Source organism: Danio aesculapii, chromosome 9 (genome assembly GCF_903798145.1).
Source record: "Danio aesculapii chromosome 9, fDanAes4.1, whole genome shotgun sequence".
Taxonomy (NCBI): domain Eukaryota; kingdom Metazoa; phylum Chordata; class Actinopteri; order Cypriniformes; family Danionidae; genus Danio; species Danio aesculapii.
In genome coordinates this window covers 54,166,444-54,189,513 of record NC_079443.1, presented here as the reverse complement: position 1 = coordinate 54,189,513, position 23,070 = coordinate 54,166,444, and the positions used below count along the sequence as shown (strand labels likewise).

Genomic DNA, 23,070 nt, shown 5'->3' with positions numbered 1-23,070 from the left:
TTTCTGTTTATAACATCATTTAACATTGTTTCTAGCATGTTTTAACACATTGTTAACAGATTTTAGCATGTTGATAAGTTGGTTTAACACATGTTGTTGGCATGATTTTGCACTGTTAGCATATTTCTTTTTAGTCCATTGCAGATTTTTTAGAATTTTTATAACATCATTTAACACATTGTTAACATCTATTAGCATGTTGTTTACCTGATTTAACACATTTCTAGCATGTTTTCTTGGTTAGTTAGCATATTTCTAGCACGTTTAAGCCCATTGTAGACGTTTTAACATTTACAACATGATTTAACATTGTTTCAAGCGTGTTTTAGCACATTAACATGTTTTAATATGTTATTAACTCCATTTAAAACATTGCTAGCATATTGTTGACATTATTATGTACTGATAACATGTTTCTAGCAAGATTTAACCCATTGCTGACATTTGAAAATGTTTCTAACATGATTTAACGTTGTTTCTAGCATGTTGTTGGCATGATTTTGCAGGGTTAGCATGTTTCTAGCATGATTTACTCTATTGCTGACATTTTAACATGTTTATAACATGATTTAACATTGTTTATAGCATGTTTTAGCACATTGACATGTTTTAGCATGTTGATAACTTGATTTAACACATTTCTAGCATGATTTACCATATTGTTCATGGTATTTTGCTTCAGGTTTAGCCCATTGGCATGATTTACCATGTTGTTAACATGGTTTAGCGATGTTGCTAGCATGTTTTGGCACATCTGTAGCATGGTTTAGCACATCCATTATTAAAAATTGTTTCTTTACCATTTTTTACCAAGTTTAAAACCAAGCTTCACGTCTATGTTAAACATGTTAAAATAGATATAATCTGAATGTCCTCTTACCAAATGAAGAACACTAGCATGATCTTAAAGAAGCGTATTTTGATCTCAGAGCCGAGTCGCCTCTCGTTCTCTGTGTAAATGCCCTGCTGACCCTTGAGCAGAGACGTCACTGCAGAAAAACACAAACACACACCACATCAGCTGGACCACATCACAGCTTTGGTGGAGGACTTAAGCGTGTTTAATGAGTGGTTCATCCATCCAAACCATTCATTCAAACTAAGGCAGGTGACTGTCTTTATGAATAGATCATTGAATCATTGATTTTATTCAGAAACCAATTAATTTAGGAAGGAAAATGTGCAGAGTTGGTCTGAAAAATGCATTTTTTTCTTCTCTGGCTTTTAAAACAACAATTTTCAATGTAGAAACTTGGAATACACTGAACTAATTAACTGAAAATTATCGTCCGATAATGGCAGTTTTGGTTTTCGAACAATTGAACATATAAAACATGTATATGCATGTATTTACTGTCACCGTGCCCCTCAGCCACAGTATAATTCAACCCAGGCTCATTCTGAAAACATACCCCTATATGCATTTCTGGAGATCGCATAATAGGTACACCTGTCAACCCTCTCGTTTTTTCTTGGGATTCTCCCGTATTTTACAGTTCTATCTCGCTATCATCCCGTAAAGGTATTTTCCCGTATCTCTCCCGTATTTTCAGTCTTTCTCTGAATGGTGGCAAATAAACATTAAAGAGCCGAGCCTCCCTATATGCAACCCATACCACCGAACCACCAGGGGCCGCCTCTTGCTCTTAATGAGAGTCTGTTATGTGCTTTCGCTTTGTTTAGACATGAAAACACTTTGAAATAAATATAAAAACTGCTGGATTCCCTTCCATTTCATTACAGGGACCGTCTTTTCTTCATATGCAATCCTCAAAACAGTCATATAGCGGTGCATGACTGTCAGCTGATGCACTCCATAGTGATAAATAGACGCTGTTTCCCAAACGGATACTGTACACGCGATTTGACACGGAGTAAAAGTCTGGGGTTTTGGGTGCGTGTTTGAACAGACATATACACATAACTAATAATAATAATATCTAAAGATGTTGATCTTGGTGGGGTTTTTCAAACACAACTAATTTCATCCTAAATGAGCATAAAAAGTAAGGAAAGCAATCGAAAGCTTTCATTATAACGCTAGATGTGTGCATTTTTAAAGTGACACCTGTTATTTAATGTAATCAAACAAAAAAAATCTAAATAAATAAGAGATTCATTCACTGCTCTTTAATCAGAATGTGTAGGTTATACAGTGAAGAAACGGCTAATGAGATTTGATAGCTTTGATAGCCGTCACGCAAATATAATAAGGATGATTAGATGATGATGATGCCTCACGTTTACGACTCCGTTGATTCACAAACTATACGTGCTCTCTTTGTGTGAACTCTTTAAAATATCAGCATAGTTGTCCAAATTAGTGTTTTATAACCAGCGCGCGCATACAGGAGGATCTAGTGATGGTGTTTTAGTGAACAGCTGTTCACTACTGTCAGCGGACTCCAATAATGTACTAACAACCCAACTGCCCACCCACCAGATCGATGTGTTTCAGAGTGTTTTACTGTATTTTTTGTTTATTTTGAATGGATATGATCAATAGATGATCAATTCAAAGCATCTGCTTTTTTGTCATCTGTTGTCCTGTCAGGTTTATTTATTGAAGAAAAGACTCAAATACTCTGCAGTTTGTAAAAAAATACCTGAAGAATTCAGGAGCTTTGAATCTGTGTGTTTTAAAAAATAAATAAAATATATGTTATTATAAATTCTATATTTAATTATATATTTAATTTTATATATATATATATATATATATATATATATACACATACATATACAGTTGAAGTCAGAATTATTAGCCCCCCCCGTTTATTTTTTTCCCCAATTTCTGTTTAACAGAGAGCAGATTTCTTCAATACATTTCTAATCATAATAGTTTTAATAACTCATCTCTAATAACTGATTTATTTTCTCTTTGTCATGATGACAGTAAATAATATTAGACTAGATATTCTTCAAGACACTTCTATACAGCTTAAAGTGACATTTAAAGGCTTAACTACGTTAATTAGGGTAACTAGGCAGGTTATGGTAATTAGGCAAGGTATTGTATAATGATGGTTTATTCTGTAGACTCTGTAGATCGGAAATTCGATTAAAGAGGCTAATAATATTGACCTTAAAATGGTTCATAAAAAAGTAAAAACTGCTTTTATTCTAGCTGAAATAAAACAAATAAGACTTTCTCCAGAAGAACAAATATTATCAGACATACTGTGAAAATTTCCTGAATCTGTTAAACATCATTTGGGAAATATTAAAAAAAGGAATGAAAATTCAATGGGGGGCTAATAATTCTGACTTTAACTGTATATACAGTTTTGTTTTTAATAAAATGCTGTAAAAAATATGATAATAGTATAAGGCAAAATAAATGTTTTGCTAATAATAAAGGTTTAAAATAAGCATTTACTCTAGACAATCAGTTTAAGAAAAAATGTCAGAAATTTTTGTTGGAAAAGTAGGTGGGCCCTGAAGTGAATAGGGTTGAGAATCCCTGCATAAGAGTGTTTGAGCTGCTGAAGATAATGTCAGCATAGACTAAGAGGATTATAGATGTGGAGTTTTAGATGAACAGCGACAGGAGCGACATAGACTGACAGAAGCATGAAGCCCACACTCACACTGAAGCACACATGCACACCTGACCAACACTAAGAACACAGCTAGTGCTGTTTTACATCTGCCACTATGGTGATGCATAGTCATTTATAGCTCCGCCTTATATTAAAAAGAGCTCAATCTCATTTGCATTTAAAGCGACAGTCACCAAAACGCCACAATTAGGATCAAAACCTAAAAGGGTCAGTTTCAGAGAGCTAGAGAACATTATCATTAATATTTTAAACTGAAACACACACACACACACACACACACACACACACACACACACACACACACACACACTAGAAACATCTTATCTTACATCTTGCAAAAAGGGGCATACTATGTCTCCTTTAAATAATGATTAGTATAGTTTGTGATGATAATGTTGCATGGTGTTATAGATTGATGATGTCTGGTGTTTCGGTCACTCACCGGCGGATATGGTCCTGGTGAACAGCACTGGATTGACTGCCAGCACCAGCAGCATTGGAGCGTATGTGGTGACGTAATGAGGAATGGCGTGTTGAAGACCGTTCTCACAACTCACAGGACAAACACACATGCACAATAACAGCTTCACTTCATGCATTAACACATTGCTAACATGTATTAGCATATTGATAACTTGATTTAACTCATTTCTAGCATGTTGTTGGCATGATTTTGCATGGTTATCATGTTTCTAGCATGATTTAGCCCATCGCTGATATATTAGAATGTTTAGGACATGGTTATCATGGTTCTAGCATGATTTAGCCCATATCTGATATATTAGCATGTTTATGACATGATTCAACATTGTTGCTAGCATGTTTTAGCACAATGTTAACCTTTATTAACATGTTGTTTACTTGATTTAACACATTTCTAGCATGTTGTTGGAATGATTTTGCACGGTTAGCATGTTTCTAGCATGATTTAACCCATCGCTGATATATTAGCATGTTTATGACATGATTCAACATTGTTGCTAGCATGTTTTAACACATTGTTTACGTTTATTAGCATGTTGTTTACTTGATTTAAGACATTTCTAGCACGTTGTTGGCATTATTTTTGCATGGTTAGCATGTTTCTAGCATGATTTATTGTTGTCATTTTAATGTTTTTAACATGTTTTAACATTGTTGTTTGCATGCATTAACACATTGCTAACATGTATTAATATATTAATAACTTACTTTGACACATTTCTAGCATGATTTTGCGTGGTTAGCATGTTTCTGGCATGATTTAGCCCATCGCTGATATATTAGCATGTTTATGACATGATAAAAAATTGTTGCTAGCATGTTTTAACACATTGTTAATGTTTATTACCATGTTGTTTACTTGATTTAACACATTTCTAGCATGTTGTTTGCATGATTTTGCATGGTTAGCGTGTTTCTAGCATGATTTAGCCCATCGCTGTCATTTTAATGTTTTAACATGATTTAATGTTGTTTTTAGCATGTTTTAGCACATTAACATGTTTTAGCATGCTAATAACTTGATTTAACACATTTTTAGCATGGTTTACCACATTGATAATAGAATATTGCTTCTGGTTTAGGTTTAGTTTTTAGTTTTGTTAAATTTTTAACATGGTTTAGCATTGCTGCTAGCATGTTTTAGCACATCAGTAGTATGGTTTAGCTTTGCATCCATTAGTAAAAATAATTTCTTTACTCTTTTTTTGGGTGTTTTTAGAAAATTTAGCCCAAATTTTAGAATATGTTATTAGCGAACCTTTGTTTTTTACAATCTGACGCACTTTAGACATGTTTATTTCTGCATGTCTGTTGATTCAGGCCAGTGTTGTTTACCTGGAGATGGATGGGTAGTAAAGCATGGCGACTCCTTCCACACACAGCAGCAGTGTTAAACCCCACGTGATCATGTGGTAGAGGATGATGGTGCTGGAGCAGAATAAATTAATACACATCATTGACTTCAGTATAAGTACAGATACACGTGTTTACAACAACTCTGCCATTCATACAATTTTAAAAATACTTCTGTAGGCCTAATTTTTTAAACCCCTCCTGTTGTCTGCATACACCGTTCATCCCTCCGGTCAAAAATGATCCGTCTTCTCTAAAACTCTAAATTAAAGCAGATCAATTTAATTTCAATACTCTGATCTATTCTGCATGAAGAAACAACCACAATTTTGAAGACGCAGTGTTAATAATTTCAATTTTTACATGCAGCGCTGCTTATCAATATCAGATCCAAAGCAGTGGACCAATCAGAAGAAGGCGACGATGGGGCAAGCCTTGAAAGCTTCTGTTTACAGCAGCAAGACGGCACTTTTTATTTAATAATGACCTATTCTGCCTCTTTTACAAGATCTAAAATAAGTCTCTGCTGTCTCCAGAGTGTGTGTGTGTGTAAAATAGCACACTGATAATGTTCTCTGACTCTATGAAACTGACCCTTTTAGGCTTTGATCCTAATCGTGGTGTTTTGGTGACTGTCGCTTTAAATGCAAATGAGACTGTGCTCTTTTAAATAAGAAGGCGGAGCTATAAATGACTATGTGTTAGCATAGCAGCAGATATTAAACAGCACTAGTGTTGTTAGTGTCTGCATGTGTGCCTCATGCTTCTGTCAGTCTATGTCGCTCCTGTCGCTGTTCATTTGAGCTTCATCTAAAACTCCACATCTATAATCCTCTTAGTCTATGCTGACATTATCTTCAGCAGCTCAAACACTCTAATGGCTAATGGACAGACGGCTGCTTCTCACTCAGGGCTGCTGTTTATGCTAATGAGGGAGAGATGGGCACTAGTGGGCGGGGCTTTCCCCCTCTGATGATGCGTACAAAGGGAGAATGTCAATCAAAGTCTGTTTATAACAAATTACTGCTTGTTTTAAGGAATAACTGTGAAGGAATAAGCATAATGCACAACATTTGTCCAGTTTTATGTTGAAAGTATTATGATGTAGACGCACCTGATGCCTGCGGATCTCTTGACCACCAGGAAGACGTCGACGGCGTAGCAGAAAGTCCACCAGAAGGAGGCGCTGAAGAACAGCTGGATCCACATCTGCACAACAACAGACGGTAAGAGTATATTACTCACACTGCAGTGCAATTATCATTGTGTTTAAAGGGCACCATACCTACCAACATGTACAACCCAGGCTCATTCTGAGAACGTAGTCCCGGGGACGTTTCTGGAGACCGCGAAATACGTAGCCGGGGGTACGTACGGCTGCATTTCATTTTTTTAAGCGAACGCTGCGGGGGGGTGTGACGCCGTTCCCTTCGGCTCCGTGTGGAGGGCTTTCCCGCTGCAACCAGTTTGTCCGGTTAGCTCTTTGTGTACTCTGGCGGACTCGAGGCGCAGAGAGGGGCTGACCACGACGACGACGACCGGGTTCGAGTCCGGGGAAGAGCGGTTTCAGAAATCAGGTAAGAAAACAAAAACAAAATCCAAAAAATGAAGCGAACAAGTTTATCACAGGGTGAGAATGTGGTCACAATCCGAAAACATGGTAAAAATCAGACGAGGGCTTTTCTTTTTCTGGACGGCTTTTGTGAATCGTCGTTGGTTGGGTTTAGGGATGGAGGAGGGTGGGTCAGCCGATTGGCCGGTTGCACGGTCAATCATTCTGTCATCCAGGCAGACAGACGGAAGGTCGTTCGACAGCGGCCTCTAGCGGGTTTATGCGAGAACGGCGCGGGAAAAAGCGCACACAGCGGCCTCTCGCGGACTCGCGAAAACAAAAACTGCACAAATACGTACCTCCCTGGGGGTGACGGTGTGTGTTTGACTGAATAACACAGCTGAGAACCGGGTTAGTACCTATACTGTGGTGTTAGTAACTGTACTATGGACCAGGTTTCAGGGAGCAGCTGCTATCAGATACTGTACCAAAGTTGGCGACTCGGGGATGTTACAGACGGTACCAAAAAGCTGAGGGGCGGGGTGAAATTACAGGAGTAATACAGGAGTAATAACAAATATGGGAAATTCCTGGGAAAAACAGGAATATTGGCAGGTATGAAGGGCAAAATCAACTTTGGACAGAACTGTGTGTAGTACACTACCTGACAAAAGTCTTGTCAACTATTCAAGAACAGCAAATAATAACTCGACTTCTAGTTGATCATTTGGTATCAGAAGTGGCTTATATGAAAGGTAAAGGCCTCTAGATGAGGCTTATTTGAGCACAATAAAATCTGATCATGTCTTGATTATGAATGATTTCATTAGGACAGTAAGGTCTGACTCTGCTTAGACTAAAGTCTGCTCACTGAACCTTCAATAATGTCCAGTATAGAATATGTGCTCATGCTGCAGTGGAAACAGAATGAATATTGTGTCTGACTCCATCATGAGCTTGGAGGACTGCATCCATACATCTCTGACATGACTCAAATCACTGATTAATAAAGTCATCTGGAATGGTGAAGAAAGCCTTCTTGCAGGACTCCCAGAGTTCATCAAGAGTCTTTGTGTTCATCTTCAACGCCTCCTCCTTCATCTTACACTAGACATGCTCAATAATGTTCATGTCTGGTGACTGGGCTGGCCAATCCTGGAGCACCTTGACCTTCTTTGCTTTCAGGAGCTTTGATGTGGAGGCTGAAGTATGAGAAGGAGCGCTATCCTGCTGGAGAATTTGCCCTCTCCTGTGGTTTGTAATGTAATGGGCAGCACAAATGTCTTGATACCTCAGGCTGTTGATGTTGATCATCCACTCTGCAGATCTCTCGCACGCCCCCATAATGAATATAACCCCAAACCATGATTTCTCCTTCACCAATCTTGACTGATTTCTGTGAGAATCTTGGCTCCATGTGGGTTCCAGTAGGTCTTCTGCAGTATTTGTGATGATTGGGATGCAGATCAACAGATGATTCAGCAGAGAAATCCACCTTCTGACACTTTTCCAAACGATCAACTACAAGTCAAGTTATTATTTGTTGCTCTTACAACTGGGATCCACCCTAAGACTGTACTCAGGTAGTGTATAGTGTGTATATTGGAGTGACAGAAACACAATAAGTCTCTTTTTTGAAAATTTCCTATTGTTAAAATAGGATCTAAATCCCAGTGATTTCAGGCAGACCGCAACAGGATGTAGGAGTGTGGTTTTCCCCGCCCACCGAATTGATTGACAGGCATGTATTAACATATCTCCGTAGTAACATATAATCATCTCCACAGAACAGGATTTGCAAAGAAACTGAGATTTAAAGAAGGAGAAGCATGAGAAGCAGACACACACTGCGTAACGGTGGGCGGGAACAGAACCAGCTCATTTGCATTTAAAGGCACAGGCTACAAAAACAGCTACACTTTGCTTTGAGCTCAAAATGGGCATATTCTGCACTGTATAATAGATAATCTGATGGTTATTTTGAGCTAAAACTTTACAGACACATTCTGAAGACACCAAAGGCTCATCTTACATCTTGTAAAAGGGGTAAAATAGGAGCCCTTTAAATGATTATGCTTCAGATTTACTTCAGTCAGAAAGTTCGACGCTATCTCACATCAATTCCTTACTTTTTAATCTAGTGGCTAATTTGAATGGATTTTTACATACAATTTAGCATGATTTGCTCTTCCCCCAATGATGGCTGGGTTTAGGGGTGGGGTTTTAAAAATCCTTATATTTTCATAAGACTGAACTCGCATACATTCATACGAATTAGATGCCAGATTAAACGCACTGCTGCCGATGTGAAGAGTGTGTATGTGTGTGTTTCTCACCGCACTGCCGACACAGAAGACCTGCGGCCACACAGAGCTGCTGTTCCCATCTGAGATCTCCGAGACGAGGTTTGGCAAACCGATCCACAGCGAGGAGCGGATGATGATCCCTGCACACATCCACCAACACACACATCACAACACATCCTAAAATCCGTGCCAACCTGTGAACACTTCAATTGATTTAGTTTTGAGGTACTACATTTGGGTAAAACTATCAAAAAAGAAAGAAAAATTAGGTATAGAATTATCTCTGCTTCAACACTGTAAAACCTGCCAAGTTAACTCCCACAGTTTGAGGAAACCAATCGGGCCAAACCCTTTAAAATGTTGTGACTACTGTAAACACACACAGTTGAAGTACGTATTATTCTCCCTCCTGTGAATTTTGTTTTCTTGTTCAAATATTTCCCAAACGATGTTGAACAGATTCAGGAATTTTTCACAGTATTTCCTATAATATTTTTTCTTCTGGAGAAAGTCTTATTTGTTTTATTTCGGCTAGAATAAAAGCCGTTTTTAATGTTTTAAACTCATTTTAAGCTCAGAATTATTAAGCGTCAAGCGTCAAGCATTTAGAGTGTTTTTTTTATTATCAGGTAAAAGTTTATACCAATCAGTTTTTATCTCGAGGTTTACATCGAGCATTTTCAGTCAGAATTATTCACCCTCCTGTATATTTTTCCCCAATTTCTGTTTAACAGAGAGCAGATTTTGTTCAACACATTTCTAAACACACTGTAAAAAATAAATCTGTGGTTAAAAAATAAAGCTGTGGTTAAAAAATAAAGCTGTGGTTGCCAGTATTTTACCGTTAAAAATACGGTACAAACCGTAAAAGTAATTTCTCTATTGTTTACAGTAAACTACCGTATTTCATTAATTTATAGAGGTAATATGTCTGTATTTTGAATTACCAACATCTACACCTATTTTGCTAAACAGTTAGACATGTTAACACAGCCATATGCAGGTGGTGATGAGAAAGTTCATACATAATGAACCAATGCTCATCTCAAACAACTTTTCCCACAAGCAGACAAGTGTACCAGTGTACAGAAGGTGTCATTCACACAGCTACTAAACACCAGTATGGTAACACTCATGAATTTAAAGTTATGAATTAAACATTGTTTATCAGCATTAGATGTAACATAACTCTCTAATGTACATCACTGATGGGAAAACAACTAAAAAGATCCATAGTAATGTCAACAAAATGCATAAAAAGTGATATAAAAGCCATACAGGGAATTCTGGGAAAGTCAGTTTACAGTTATTCGCCGTATATGTTAAGGAAACATACTGTTAACCAGGTTATGGATTTTTACTGTAGCATTTTTACAGTTTTTTACCATTAAAATCACAGCCATTTTTTACAATGCAGACTTTGAAATAGAACTGTAATAGCATATGAGGAATCTGTCCTAGTTTTCTGGAGTCCTCATCAGATCTGAATGAACAATGGTCTGTATGTCCTCGGATGTAAGAAACACTCTGGAAATAACATGCGGTTTTACACTTATTAAACATCAGCAGAACATTCAGTTATTTCACTGAAACGCCACTGAATTCAGGACGACTGACGTGCAAAAACACAAAAATAGCTGAAAATACATGCTCTAAATGTGCTATTTATATGTGTAATGCAGTTATCATTAGCAGTTGTCATTATTAGCATATCTTTAATGTATACAGTAAAGTGCATGTTTTTAGTCTCTGATTATGAATATATACAGTTGAAGGCAAACTTATTTGCCCTCCTGTGAAATATGTATTATTTTTCAAATATCTGAGTAATATAAGTGATATTTAGCAGCATTTACTTCAGTATCTTTTATTCTGGAGAAAATCTTAATTCTTTTAGTTTGAGTCTAAAATAAAACAGTTAAAAGGAAAGACAGTATCACTTTTGTTGATATCTAAGCTTTTAATTTGCCTTAAAAAAAATTTTACTTTTAAAAATCTTAAATCCCATGTCACAAAAACTGCTTTCTTTAATCTGAGAAATATCGCTAAGTTACTTAGTATGCTATCCATCTCAGATGCAGAAAAGCTAGTCCATGCTTTTATGACCTCTAGGCTGGACTACTGTAATGCACTGTTTGCTGGCTGCCCAGCATCCTCTATTAACAAACTTCAGCTAGTACAAAATGCAGCTGCCAGAGTTCTTACCAGGTCTAGAAAATTTGATCACATCACCCCAATTTTATCCTCCTTACACTGGCTGCCTGTTAAGTTTCGTTTTGAATTTAAAATATTGCTTCTTACATATAAAGCTTTAAATAATCGAGCTCCTGTTTATCTAACCAATCTTCTGTCTCGCTACAATCCAACTCGCTCTTTAAGATCTCAAAACTCAGGGCTTCTGGTAGTACCTAGAATAGCAAAGTCGAGTAAAGGAGGTCGAGCCTTCTCATTTATAGCTCCTAAACTCTGGAATAGCCTTCCTGATAACGTCCGAGGCTCAGACACACTCTCCCAATTCAAAACTAGATTAAAGACCTATCTGTTCAGTAAAGCATACACTTAGTGCACCACTTAGGGGGCTTCCACACAGGTTTCTGCATCTTGTTTATATACACTATGAACAGCAGCTACGCTAATTATTCTCTTTATTCTCCATTTCCACCTGGGGATACTCATCCTGAGGCCCTCAGACTATGCAGCGCCGCTGATTCGATCCAAGACCAGCGACAAGATGATCCCAAGGTTTCCATATCCTGGACCAGGCCGTATCCTGAGCAGCTGCTGTGGTGGTCATGGAAGAGTGGAGAACATGAGACTGATTCCTGTGACGCTCCAGGGACAGACGAGTCTTCGCTGAGGCCAGCTTCCAGCCTTCGGAGCCTAGACTGCAACTCTACACAAGACGTTTGGGCAGTGGAGAAATGGTTTCGCCCAACTGAGTCTGGTTTCTCTCAAGGTTTTTTTAATTCTTCACTTTGGCCAATTGGTGAAGTTTTTCCCTCTCTGCTGTCGCCACTGGCTTGTATGGTTCAGGATCTGTAGAGTTGCGCATCGTTGGATTTGCTCTTCAGTGTTTGGACTCTCAGTAGTGATTATTAAACCACACTGAACTGAGCTCAACTGAACTGAACTTAAACACTACAAACTGAACTACACTGTTCCTATTTACTATGATCTTCTATGTGAAGCTGCTTTGACACAATCTACATTGTAAAAGCGCTATACAAATAAAGGGGAACTGAATTGAATTGCCTTTTAAGCTTAGTACCACTAACAATAACTAGTCTCTATCTAATCTAGTAAAATGTTATTTACCATTATCAAGAAATTAGCTCTTAGAAATTTGTTGTTCAATCTATTGTTTAAAAGTTCTGAAAAAAAGACACGTTTCTCCATTAAACACCCCTCAGCAAATATTTGAAAAATAATATTAATAATTAAAATTGTGTATTTTTTTATATTTGTATTTTTAGTCAGGCTTTTTAAGGGCGCACTCACACTGAGCTATCCGAAACATGCCCAGGTGTGTTTCCCGGTTCGTTTGAGAAGTGTGAGTGCTCTGAATCGGGCTCAGGCGTGGTTCAGTTGGCCGGTGTCATGAGAAATCGGGTCCCCCCTGCAATCGAGTCCACTTAGGAACCCAATGGATCATCTGCGTTGAATGCCTGATCAAAAACCATTGTACTTCTCCACAGTGTGATCATAATCATATCTGGTGCTTTTTATAGTCTACTCTCAGTCTTGACATTTTAACAACACTAATCATATTAATAACATTATTATCAGTATCTACAAGTTAAAGATATGCATAGTTAAAATAACTGAAACGTTTGTAAACATTAAATGATGTCTTTCTGATGTTTTTATGTATTTATATGTAACATTATATATTCATATAAGAAGTGCTAGCACGTCATAGGCTATCTAAAATAAAAGCTTTACACGCGCCTTTAGTTGTACATCAGTAAACGAAATACAGAATTTAAAATAGTTTTCTGTCATTATAACGCTATTATATCTGTCATTATAATTATTACATACATTTAAACAGGATTTCACTGTATTTATATATATTTCAATCAGGCGATACAAACTATACCTATTACAACTCCAGTGAACCAATAGGATCCTAGGCGGACCCAATTGTCAGAGGGGACTCGATTTCTCATGACACCGGCCCTGACCCGGTTGGAAGAGCTTGGTTCAGTTGGACTTTGGCGCGGTACGCTTGCAGTGTGAGTGCAAAGCCTGCCTGAGCCGGAAACTGAGGACGAGACGCCACCTTTAAGGGACTGTTTGATATGGATTTATTAATCATTCTTACTGTTCGATGAACACGAGCTGTAAAAGTTTATTAAAGACACAAACCCCTCACTGCACCACAGCTGCACCTTCACCTCCTAATACCTGCAGCACGAGGACTTCATGATTATTTAGAGTGTCAAAAGTGGCTGATGTGTTTGGCGAATTATTTGACTGTGTGTCACCGCATCCCAAACAACTTAAGATAATACAAAACACTGTAACTAAAGCTATGTCCACTGTGCTGAGCGAGAGCGCTTCTCTTCCTGTTAAACTCAGCAGTTGCATCATCGATGATGGAAGCGTGCTCCGGCTCGGAAGGCAAAATGCAGTGTGAGTGCAGGCCGAGGGGGAGAGGCGCACCCCTGCTGTAAAATGCACCCCCCTCTGAAATGTGCATCTGTTAACTGAAATTGCTAATAATAATAATAGAGTTACGACACTAATGAGAGTGACTGAGGTGAGTTTCATTAATGGAGCCCTCCCCTTACAGAGGATATAGAAATAAACAGATCTTAGACTTTAAATGCAATACTGATGAGATGAAGTAACGTGTTTAATGTCTGGTTTAGTTTAAAACAGCAACAATAATATTATGTGTTCCATGAAGCCTAAATATCTGTTTAAAACCCACCCAAAAGCCTGATTTTAGGCCACATTACAGTCAATATTATCATTTTACATTTGTTTGTTAAGGTGATGCAGTGGTACGGTAAGTAGTGCTGTCGCCTCACAGCAAGAAGGTCGCTGGTTCGAGTCTTGGCTGGGTCAGCTGGCGTTTCGGTGTGGAGTTTGCATGTTCTCCCTGCGCTTGTGTGGGTTTCCTCCGGGTGCTCCGGTTTCCCCCACAGTCCAAACACATGTGGTACAGGTGAATTGGGAAGGCTAAATTGTCCGTAGTGTATGAGTGTGAATGAGTGTGTATGGGTGTTTCCCAGAGATGGGTTGAGGCTGGAAGGGCATCCGCTGCGTAAAAACGTGCTGGATAAGTTGGCGGTTCATTCCACTGTGGTGACTTCAGATTAATAAAGGGACTGAGCTGAAAAGAAAATGAATGAATAATTTATTTGTAAACCGAGTGCGTTTCAAACAGTTTCACTTCTTATTCTTGCTTTAATATCCATCAAAATAATTAACATTTTACACTTTAATCAATTACGACCTTTGCTTTTCTTTTTTAACTGTAGACAGAATGCTAATGAAAGTCTGTGAGGGGGTGTATTTTGCGGCTGGGGTGTGTTTCTCAGCACAACAGGGGGACAAGCACGCTTGGGCATGGTTCAAGGCAACTGTACCTAGTGTGAGAACAACCGAAGTTTTGTTTTCATGTACTCCATTAAAATGGTTAAAAATACCCAGACATATAACCCAATTATCATAGCACCTTCCCAAGTATGGGTTATTTTAACTCAATGCAATGGGTTATATAAATTTAACCCAATGCAATGGGTTATAAAAATTTAACCCAATGCATTGGGTTATTTTGATTAATTGTAATTTTTTTTCCATTCTGGTATTACTATTGATTTTATATTATGGCTGTGTAAATAAATAATATTGAAGATGCTTTATTTCCATTACATTTTAAGTTCCAGACACTTAAGCGTTTTCATCTGTTTAATATAGATGGTCTATGAAGAGTGTTTGTATCATCAATAATTAAGAGTGCTGGTCAAACGGATATAAAAAACACCACATGGAGAGGTCATTTGATAAAAAAATAACAATATTATTGCGTTAGCGCTTAAATAAACTATACAATACACACGCATATTATTACAGTTGCTCTGTGTCAGGCAAATCAGTTGACTGTTGAAATTCTAATTTTTTAACCCAACTAGTTGAGTAATTAAATAAATAATCCAATAAAGGTTAAAAATAATCCAACAAAGCACCAAATATTTAACCCAACTAATTGAGTTATTAATAAATAACCCAATAAAGGTTAAAAATAACCCAACAAAGCACCAAATATTTAACCCAACTGGTTGAGTTATTAATAAATAACCTAATAAAGGTTAAAAATAACCCAACAAAGCACCAAATAAACTGGTTGAGTTATTAATAAATAACCTAATAAAGGTTAAAAATAACCCAACAAAGCACCAAATATTTAACCCAACTAGTTGAGTTATTAATAAATAACCCAATAAAGGTTAAAAATGATCCAACAAAGCACCAAATATTTAACCCAACTAGTTGAGTTATTAATAAATAACCCAATAAAGGTTAAAAATGATCCAACAAAGCACCAAATATTTTTAACTCAACCACTGGGTTAATAAATAACTCAACGTTTTTTAGAGTGTACTTTTACATCAGTTTTTGTGTTGTCATGGTTTCTGGTTTGTTTGTGTTTATAGGTTGTCAAGGTTACTCACTGTTTGACTGTATGCACACCTGCTGCTTGTATACTTCATTACTTTGGCTTGTTTAAATAAAATCAAGAAGATCTGTGGTCATTAGCTGTTTCCACCCAAAGATGCTAATTAGATTCATGCGCATAACTGTTATTATGGAAGTTCATTCATTCAGTCATTTTCTTTTCGGCTTAGTCCCTTTATTAATTAGGGGTCGCCACAGCAGAATGGACCGCCAATTTATCCAGCACATGTTTTACTCAGTGGATGCCCTTCCAGCTGCAACCCAACACTAGAAAACACCCATACACACTCATTCACACACACATACACACTCATACACTACTGCCAATTTAGTTCAGCAATTCCCCTATAGCGCATGTGTTTGGACTGTGGGGGAAACCGGAGCACCCGGAGGAAACCCACGCCAACACGGGGAGAACATGCAAACTCCACACAGAAACACCAACTCATCCAGCCGGGGCTCGAACCAGCAACCTTCTTGCTGTGAGGCCATTGTGCTACCCACTGCGCCACCGTGCAGCCCATTATAGAAGTTCTTGCATGTGCATTTTCAAAATTCATCATTCATTCATTTTCTTTCGGCTCTATTTCAGACGTCGCCACAGCGGAATGAACCACCAACTATTCTGGCATATGTTTTACATAGCTGATGCCCTTCCAGCTGCAACCCAGTACTGGGAAACACATGTGTTTAGACTGTGGGGGAAACTGGAGGAAACCCACGCCAACGCAGGGAGAACATGCAAACTCCACACAGAAACACCAACTGACCCAGCCGGGACTCGAACCAGTGACCTTCTTGCTGTGAGGCCACAGCACTAACCACTGAGCCACCGTGCCACCCTTTATGGATCATGTTTTCAGCTGCAAATCGTCATCAACGCTCCACTGGTGGGTAAAAGTCTGCAGTGTCTTGGAAATGAAGCTTTAGATTTAGAGGTGAACTGTTCCTTTAAACAACACACACTCCTCCAAAAGTGAACTCAACAATGGGAACATTTTAAAACACACACACGCACACACACACACACACACACACACACACACACACACACACGATGACCTAGATTCTGATTTGGCTGTGTGTGTTTGGTGTGAGAGAGAGTGTATGTGTGTGCAGTGGATGTTTTGATGTGTGTGTATGTGGTGTGTAGTAGAGAGTGTGCAAACTGGAATATTACAGTTTGTGTGTGTGTGTAGTGTTTCTGTTTGAGAGTGCGTTGTCGTGCTTAATGTTTGGTGAGTGTGTAAGAGAGAGAGAGACAGAGAGATAGAGAGTCTGTTGTTTTGTGTGTGAGGGTGTCAGAGAGAGTGTGTGTGTTTGTCTGAGAGAGTTGTGTGTGTTTGCTGTCTGGTGTGTGTGAGAAAGAGAGTGTGTGTGTTTCTGTCTAAGAGAGTGTGTTCGTGCTTGATGTCTAGTGTATATGTGAGATAGGGAGCTTGTGTGAGTGTGTGTGTGTGTGTGTGTGTGTGTGTGTAAATGAGAGAGTGAGAGTGTGTGTGTGTGTGATGTGTGTGTGTGTTTGCGTGCGTGCGTGCGTCTGAATGTGTGTCTCTCTGCGTGTATGTGCGTGCGCGTGTCTGAGTGCGTGTCTCTCTGTCTCTCTGTGTGTGTGTGTGTGTGTGTGTGTGTGTGTGTGTGTGTGTCTGTGTGTGTGTGTGCGTGTGTGTGTTGACCTGTGCAGCCCAGTATGTCGCAGACGCTGATGATGGTGAGGATGCGGCTGGAGGACGCGGCTCTGCTGCTGTGCGCCTGCGGTCTGAAGCTCCTCCGCTTGGGCAGGATCTGAAGCAGCGCCAGCCCGGAGCTCAGAGCGGCGCTGCACACACACATCACCCCGAAGAACAGCGGCTGGAAGCCCACCACCAGCTCCGTGGCGCCGTCGCGGTTCGGGCAGCAGAAGGTCTCGAGGCGCGGAGAGGCCATGATGAAGAAGCTGAAGATGGAGCAGAAGCAGAGCGCAGAAGCTCATTCATTCATTGTACTGGCCTGAAGTGCGACTGCTGGATCACGAGCTCCATCATCATGTGCTTCGGTTTAATGTGAACAAGAGCTCGAGAATGAGCTGCAGAAACTCACGAGACCCTCCAACTCCAGCACTCTCTCTCTCTCTCTCTCTCTCTCTCTCTCTCTCTCTCACACACACACACACACACACTGGATAAAAGAGCTTTTTCTTATCCCTTGTGGAAAAAAATAATTTATAGTAAAATACACTGTAGTGTATTTGAAGCATACTAGATTAAAGCACTTGAATCTGTTGTGGTAATTCTACAGTTGCTATGGTAACACAACAACTACAGTAATTAATATGTTGTGGTGATTATAGTTGCTATGGTAACAACAACTATAGTAATTGATCTGTTGTGCTGTTCTGCAGTTTCTATGGTGACACAACAACTACATTAATTGATACGTTGTTGTGATTCTATAGTTGCTATGGTAACACTACATTAATTGATACGTTGTTTTGATTCTATAGTTGCTATGGTAACACAGCAACTACATTAACTGATATGTGGTTGTGATTCTATAGTTGCTATGGTAACACAAGAACTACAGTAATTGATATGTTGTTGTGATTCCATAGTTGCTATGGTAACACAGCAATTACATTAATTGATATGTTGTTGGGATTCAAAAGTTGCTATGGTAACACAACTACAGTAATTAATATGTTGTTGTGATTCTATAGTTGCTATGGTAACACAGCAACTACATTAATTGATCTGTTGTTATTCTATAGTTGCTATGGTAACACAGGAACTACAGCAATGTAAACAAATAACCTATATAATAATAACTATGGGTGATGCGGTGGCGCAGTAGGTAGTGCTGTTGCGTCACAGCAAGAAGGTCGCTGGTTCGAGCCTCGGCTGGATCAGTTAGCGTTTCTGTGTTTGCATGTTCTCCCCGTGTTGGCGTGGGTTTCCTCCGGGTGTTCCGGTTTCCCCCACAGTCCGAACACATGCGCTATAGGGGAATTGGGTTGGCTAAATTGTCTGTAGTGTATGAGTGTGTATGGATGTTTCCCAGAGATGGGTTGCAGCTGGAATGGCATTCGCTACGTAAAAAATCATGTGCTGGATAAATTGGCGGTTCATTCTGCTGTGGCAACCCCGGATTAATAAAGGGACTAAGCCGAAAAGAAAATGAATGAATGAATAATACTTATAGGTTATACTACAATACACCACAGTTTACTGTAGTAAAAGCTAAAGTATACTACAGTGTTTATCAGTTCACTTTAGTATGCTGGAGCAATGCTGTTAATACTGTAATGTATACACTTCACTAGGGTTCCAAACACCTCCTATACCATGTTGCCATGTGTTCAGTCCTGGTTTTCCTACTGGAGTGTGTTTAGTGATCCGCTCCTGGTTTTCCACTGATTGAGTTGAATCACACACACCTGAATGATCAGGTCAGATGAGGTCAGTATTACTCTCTCTGCTCTCTGAAGAAGAAAACACACACACACACACACACACACACACACACACACACACACACGCAGACAGACGGGGAGATGGAGTGTTTGCTGTAATTTGCTGGCATTTCCTTCAGCACACACAATGAAAAACAGATTGAGACACACTGCTGGAGTCCTGCTGCACTGTGAGTAACACACACACGCACACACACACACTACAACCAGCAAACATCGCACATTACACTTATAAGGATTCATGAACTCTGTTTATCTGTCAATCCTGCAAAAATAAGATTGATCAGTTTCTGAAAAATAGGATTAATTTACTCGAAAATATCTCGAAAATAAACTTGAAATTATTTAATACCAATGATTACATCAGTACACACCTGTCAACATTGGGATGCGAAAATAAGGGATATGCCCACCATAAGGGATTCCCCCGACCATTACTAAATATGTTCATTTGGAGCGGTTTCATTGTAAATAAACAGTTAAATGGTCAGTTATATGTTTTATTATTATTTTAAAAAGAAAAGTGAAATAGTATACATTAGCAGCAGATACATCCCGGGAAAAACGGGAGAGTTGACAGGTATGCATCAATACTGATCATCAAAGCGGCTGCTTGGAGCCTCTGTGGCCACTAGGGGGCCCCAAGAGTACCTGAAATAGCTTTTCTTCTTCGTATTTATGATGTCAGTGGATAGTGCTGTTAATACAAGATGCATTATTGACTGAAACTGAGCTTTATTCCATTTAATTAATGAGCTAGTAAAACAAACACTCTACACACATTAATTTCACTGGACACATGTGTTTAACTTATGCACTCCTGTGACACTGGTGAGTGGAGTAATGATGCTAAACATTCAGCTTTACATCATATCTGTAAATTTACCATATATTCACATACAAAACAACTTCATTCACTCATTTGAATGCTGGATGCCCTTCCAGCCGCAACCCAGTACTGGAAAACACCCATACAAATCAAATCACTTTTATTGTCACATCATCAGCAGCACATGTGCTATGATGAGTGAAAAGCTTGGCACACACACACACACACACACACACACACACACACAATTTAGTTAATCAATTCCTCTATAGTGCATGTGTTTGGACTGTGGAGGAAACCCACACCAACATGGGGAGAACATGCAAACTCCACACAGAAATGACCACTGGCCCTTCAGGGGCTCTAACTAGTGACCTTGCTGTGAGCCGACAGTGCTAACCACTGAGCTGACGTGTCGTTCTACAAAACAACCCTTTAAATGCAATATTTGAGCATTTGTGCAGGATTTTTGATTGGCTAAATGCAGCGACGTCTTTTCAAAGCACAAAAATCTTGGTCATTGTAAACATCTGACTGCTTTGTGTGCAGAAATGAAGTGTTGTGTTTTGTTTGTTTGTGCAGGTGTAAATATGAGCTCCAGATCCACACACCTGCGAGTGCTCTGATCACAGAGGAAGCTAATTCCTCAACTTCCTGTTTCCTCCTCCACCTGTTTCCACATGAAGGTGAGTGCTTTACCTCAGTCAAAGAGAATAGAATCACCAAGAGGCGACACTCTAGTGCGATTTGGGAAACAGCCACTAGAGGGCGTGGCGGCCATTTTGGAATGAAAATTCCAATAGAACAACAGCGTATTATAAGTCTGTAAAATAAACGATTAAAAGTGCTGATGATTGTGATAGTAAGTGTTGTATTGTCGTCTTTCAGGTTGTATCTCAGCTTTAATGTGCTTATTAAATAAATAAATGAAAAACAAAGCAGCTGCTTGCCATCGCAACCGCAATATGATCCAATGGACGGCCGATCGCTTTCACTCTAAAATGGCGGAATCCGGGGCTGTTGCTGGGTGCTGCTGCAATGGGTCTATTGAGTGTCGTGTCTTGGTCATTCTAAGCTCTTTACCTCAGTAGAGTCACTCAGTGGCAATCACGATTGTTGACTGGTTGCTAGGTGGTTGTCAAGGCATTGTTTTTGCTTTTTTAAAGTTCTGTCCTTGCTGAAAAAAGCATCTTAAACCAGCATAGGTTGACCAGCCTGGTTTTAGAGGGGTTTTGGCCATGTCCAGGTTGTTTTCCAGCAACTTCCAGCCTGGTTTAAGCTGGACAAAGCTGGTTTTGGCTGGGCTCTCAGCCTGGCTAGCGTACCTGCCAACATATGGCTCTAAAAATAGGGGGGGTGAGGTAGAGGCGGAAGAGTGTGAATGTGTAGGGGGTGGTGGAATTGGTTGGGGTAGTTATGCACTAGGTTTCAGGCAGCCGCCCACTGCGATCGGACATTACACCAATGTCTGCGCTCCGGGGTTGTTATAGACTGTACCAAAAAGCTTAGGAGCAGGGGGACGGGGGGGTGGGGGGTTGGAGGGGTTTAAATTCCGGGAGGTTTCCGGGAGACAGAACAAAACAGGAGATGGGTCTGAAATACGGGAGACTCCCGGTAAAAAACTGGAGTGTTGGCAGGTATGCTAGCTAGGCTGGTCAAGCTGGTTTTGGCTGGTCATCTCCCAGCCTGACCAGCTAATATCAGGCTGAAAATGGCTGAACACCAGCCTGGAAATGGCCAAAACCCATCTTAAATCAGGCTGGTCAACCAGCTAAAACCAGCCTAGGCTGGTTTAAGGAGTTTTTTTTCAGTAGGGGTGTGGTTGCTAATGTTACTGTCAATTTGCTGTTGCTATGCAGTTCAGTGTTGCTGATGGTGTTATTGCTTGCTAAACAGTTGTGGGGTGTTTCCAGGATGCTACTTTTGGTTGCTAATGTGTTGTATGTAGTTGCTATGGAGATATAAATAGTTGCTAAGATGCTCTAGGTTGTGTTTAGGGTCAAAGACTCTAGAATACACGAGACGTGTCACTCGTATAGTTTTGACTGGGGAAAGCATACCGGTCAATATGGCGAATAAAGCCCCGCCCACTAGTACGGGAGCCAATCATCTATCGCTATTGACTCACGGTACTCTGGAAGAGGAGCTCAGACGTGCGTTTCTGCAGATTTTGTGTGATTCAGACATTTAGAAATGAGGGTGTGTGGTGATCTGTTTCTGGGTTGTAACACTGTCTATGGTGGTGTTGATATATTCCAGAACAGAGGAGGTGTAACTATCAATGTCTGTGTGAGAGCCACATGTGGCCTGGGAAGCGAACATACACCAGTCTGTGTGTTCAAACCTGTCCTGGAGCGTGGAGTCCACCCCCACTGGCCACACTTTGGGTGTACTCACACTATGTACAGTTGCCTTGAACCGGGCTAAAGCACGCTTGTCCCCCCTCCCGTCTCACCCGACGGCCTGCACTCACATTACATTAGGGCCTGGGCCTGCTTTAGTCAAGGATGATGAGCTGGTCAGAAGCGCTTTTGCTCAGCACAGTGAAGATTTCTTTAGTTATATCATTGTTTAAGTCATTTGATATGCAGTGACACGCAGTCAAATATTTTACTGAACAGATCAGCCTTCTGACGCTCTTCAATAATCATGAAGTCCTCGTGCTGCAGGAGTTAGGAGGTTTGCTGAAGATGCGGAGCCTTCGTGCAGTGAGGGGTTTGCGTCTTCAATAAACTACAACAGTTTGCATTCATTGAACAGTAAGAATGACTAATAAACGCATATGAAACAGTCCCTTAAAAGTCTTGTCTCGCTTTCAGTTTCGGGCTTTGGCCCGTTTTGCACTCATG

At 39.7% G+C, this 23,070-nt stretch overlaps 1 protein-coding gene across 1 annotated transcript in view; it reads right to left on the bottom strand.

Annotated features, from left to right (window-relative positions):
• Positions 1–18,044, bottom strand: part of gpr143 (G protein-coupled receptor 143) — a 38,333-nt gene extending 20,289 nt beyond the window's left edge. The window contains exons 1-6 of the mRNA XM_056466002.1: positions 17,621–18,044; positions 9,288–9,397; positions 6,514–6,608; positions 5,382–5,474; positions 4,006–4,115; positions 881–989 (exon numbers count right to left, since the gene is read on the bottom strand). Of these exons, the coding sequence (XP_056321977.1) occupies positions 881–989; positions 4,006–4,115; positions 5,382–5,474; positions 6,514–6,608; positions 9,288–9,397; positions 17,621–17,870 (767 nt within the window). The 5' untranslated portion in view covers positions 17,871–18,044. The remainder of the gene's footprint in view (positions 1–880; positions 990–4,005; positions 4,116–5,381; positions 5,475–6,513; positions 6,609–9,287; positions 9,398–17,620) is intronic.
• Between the last annotated feature and the right edge of the window lie 5,026 nt (positions 18,045–23,070).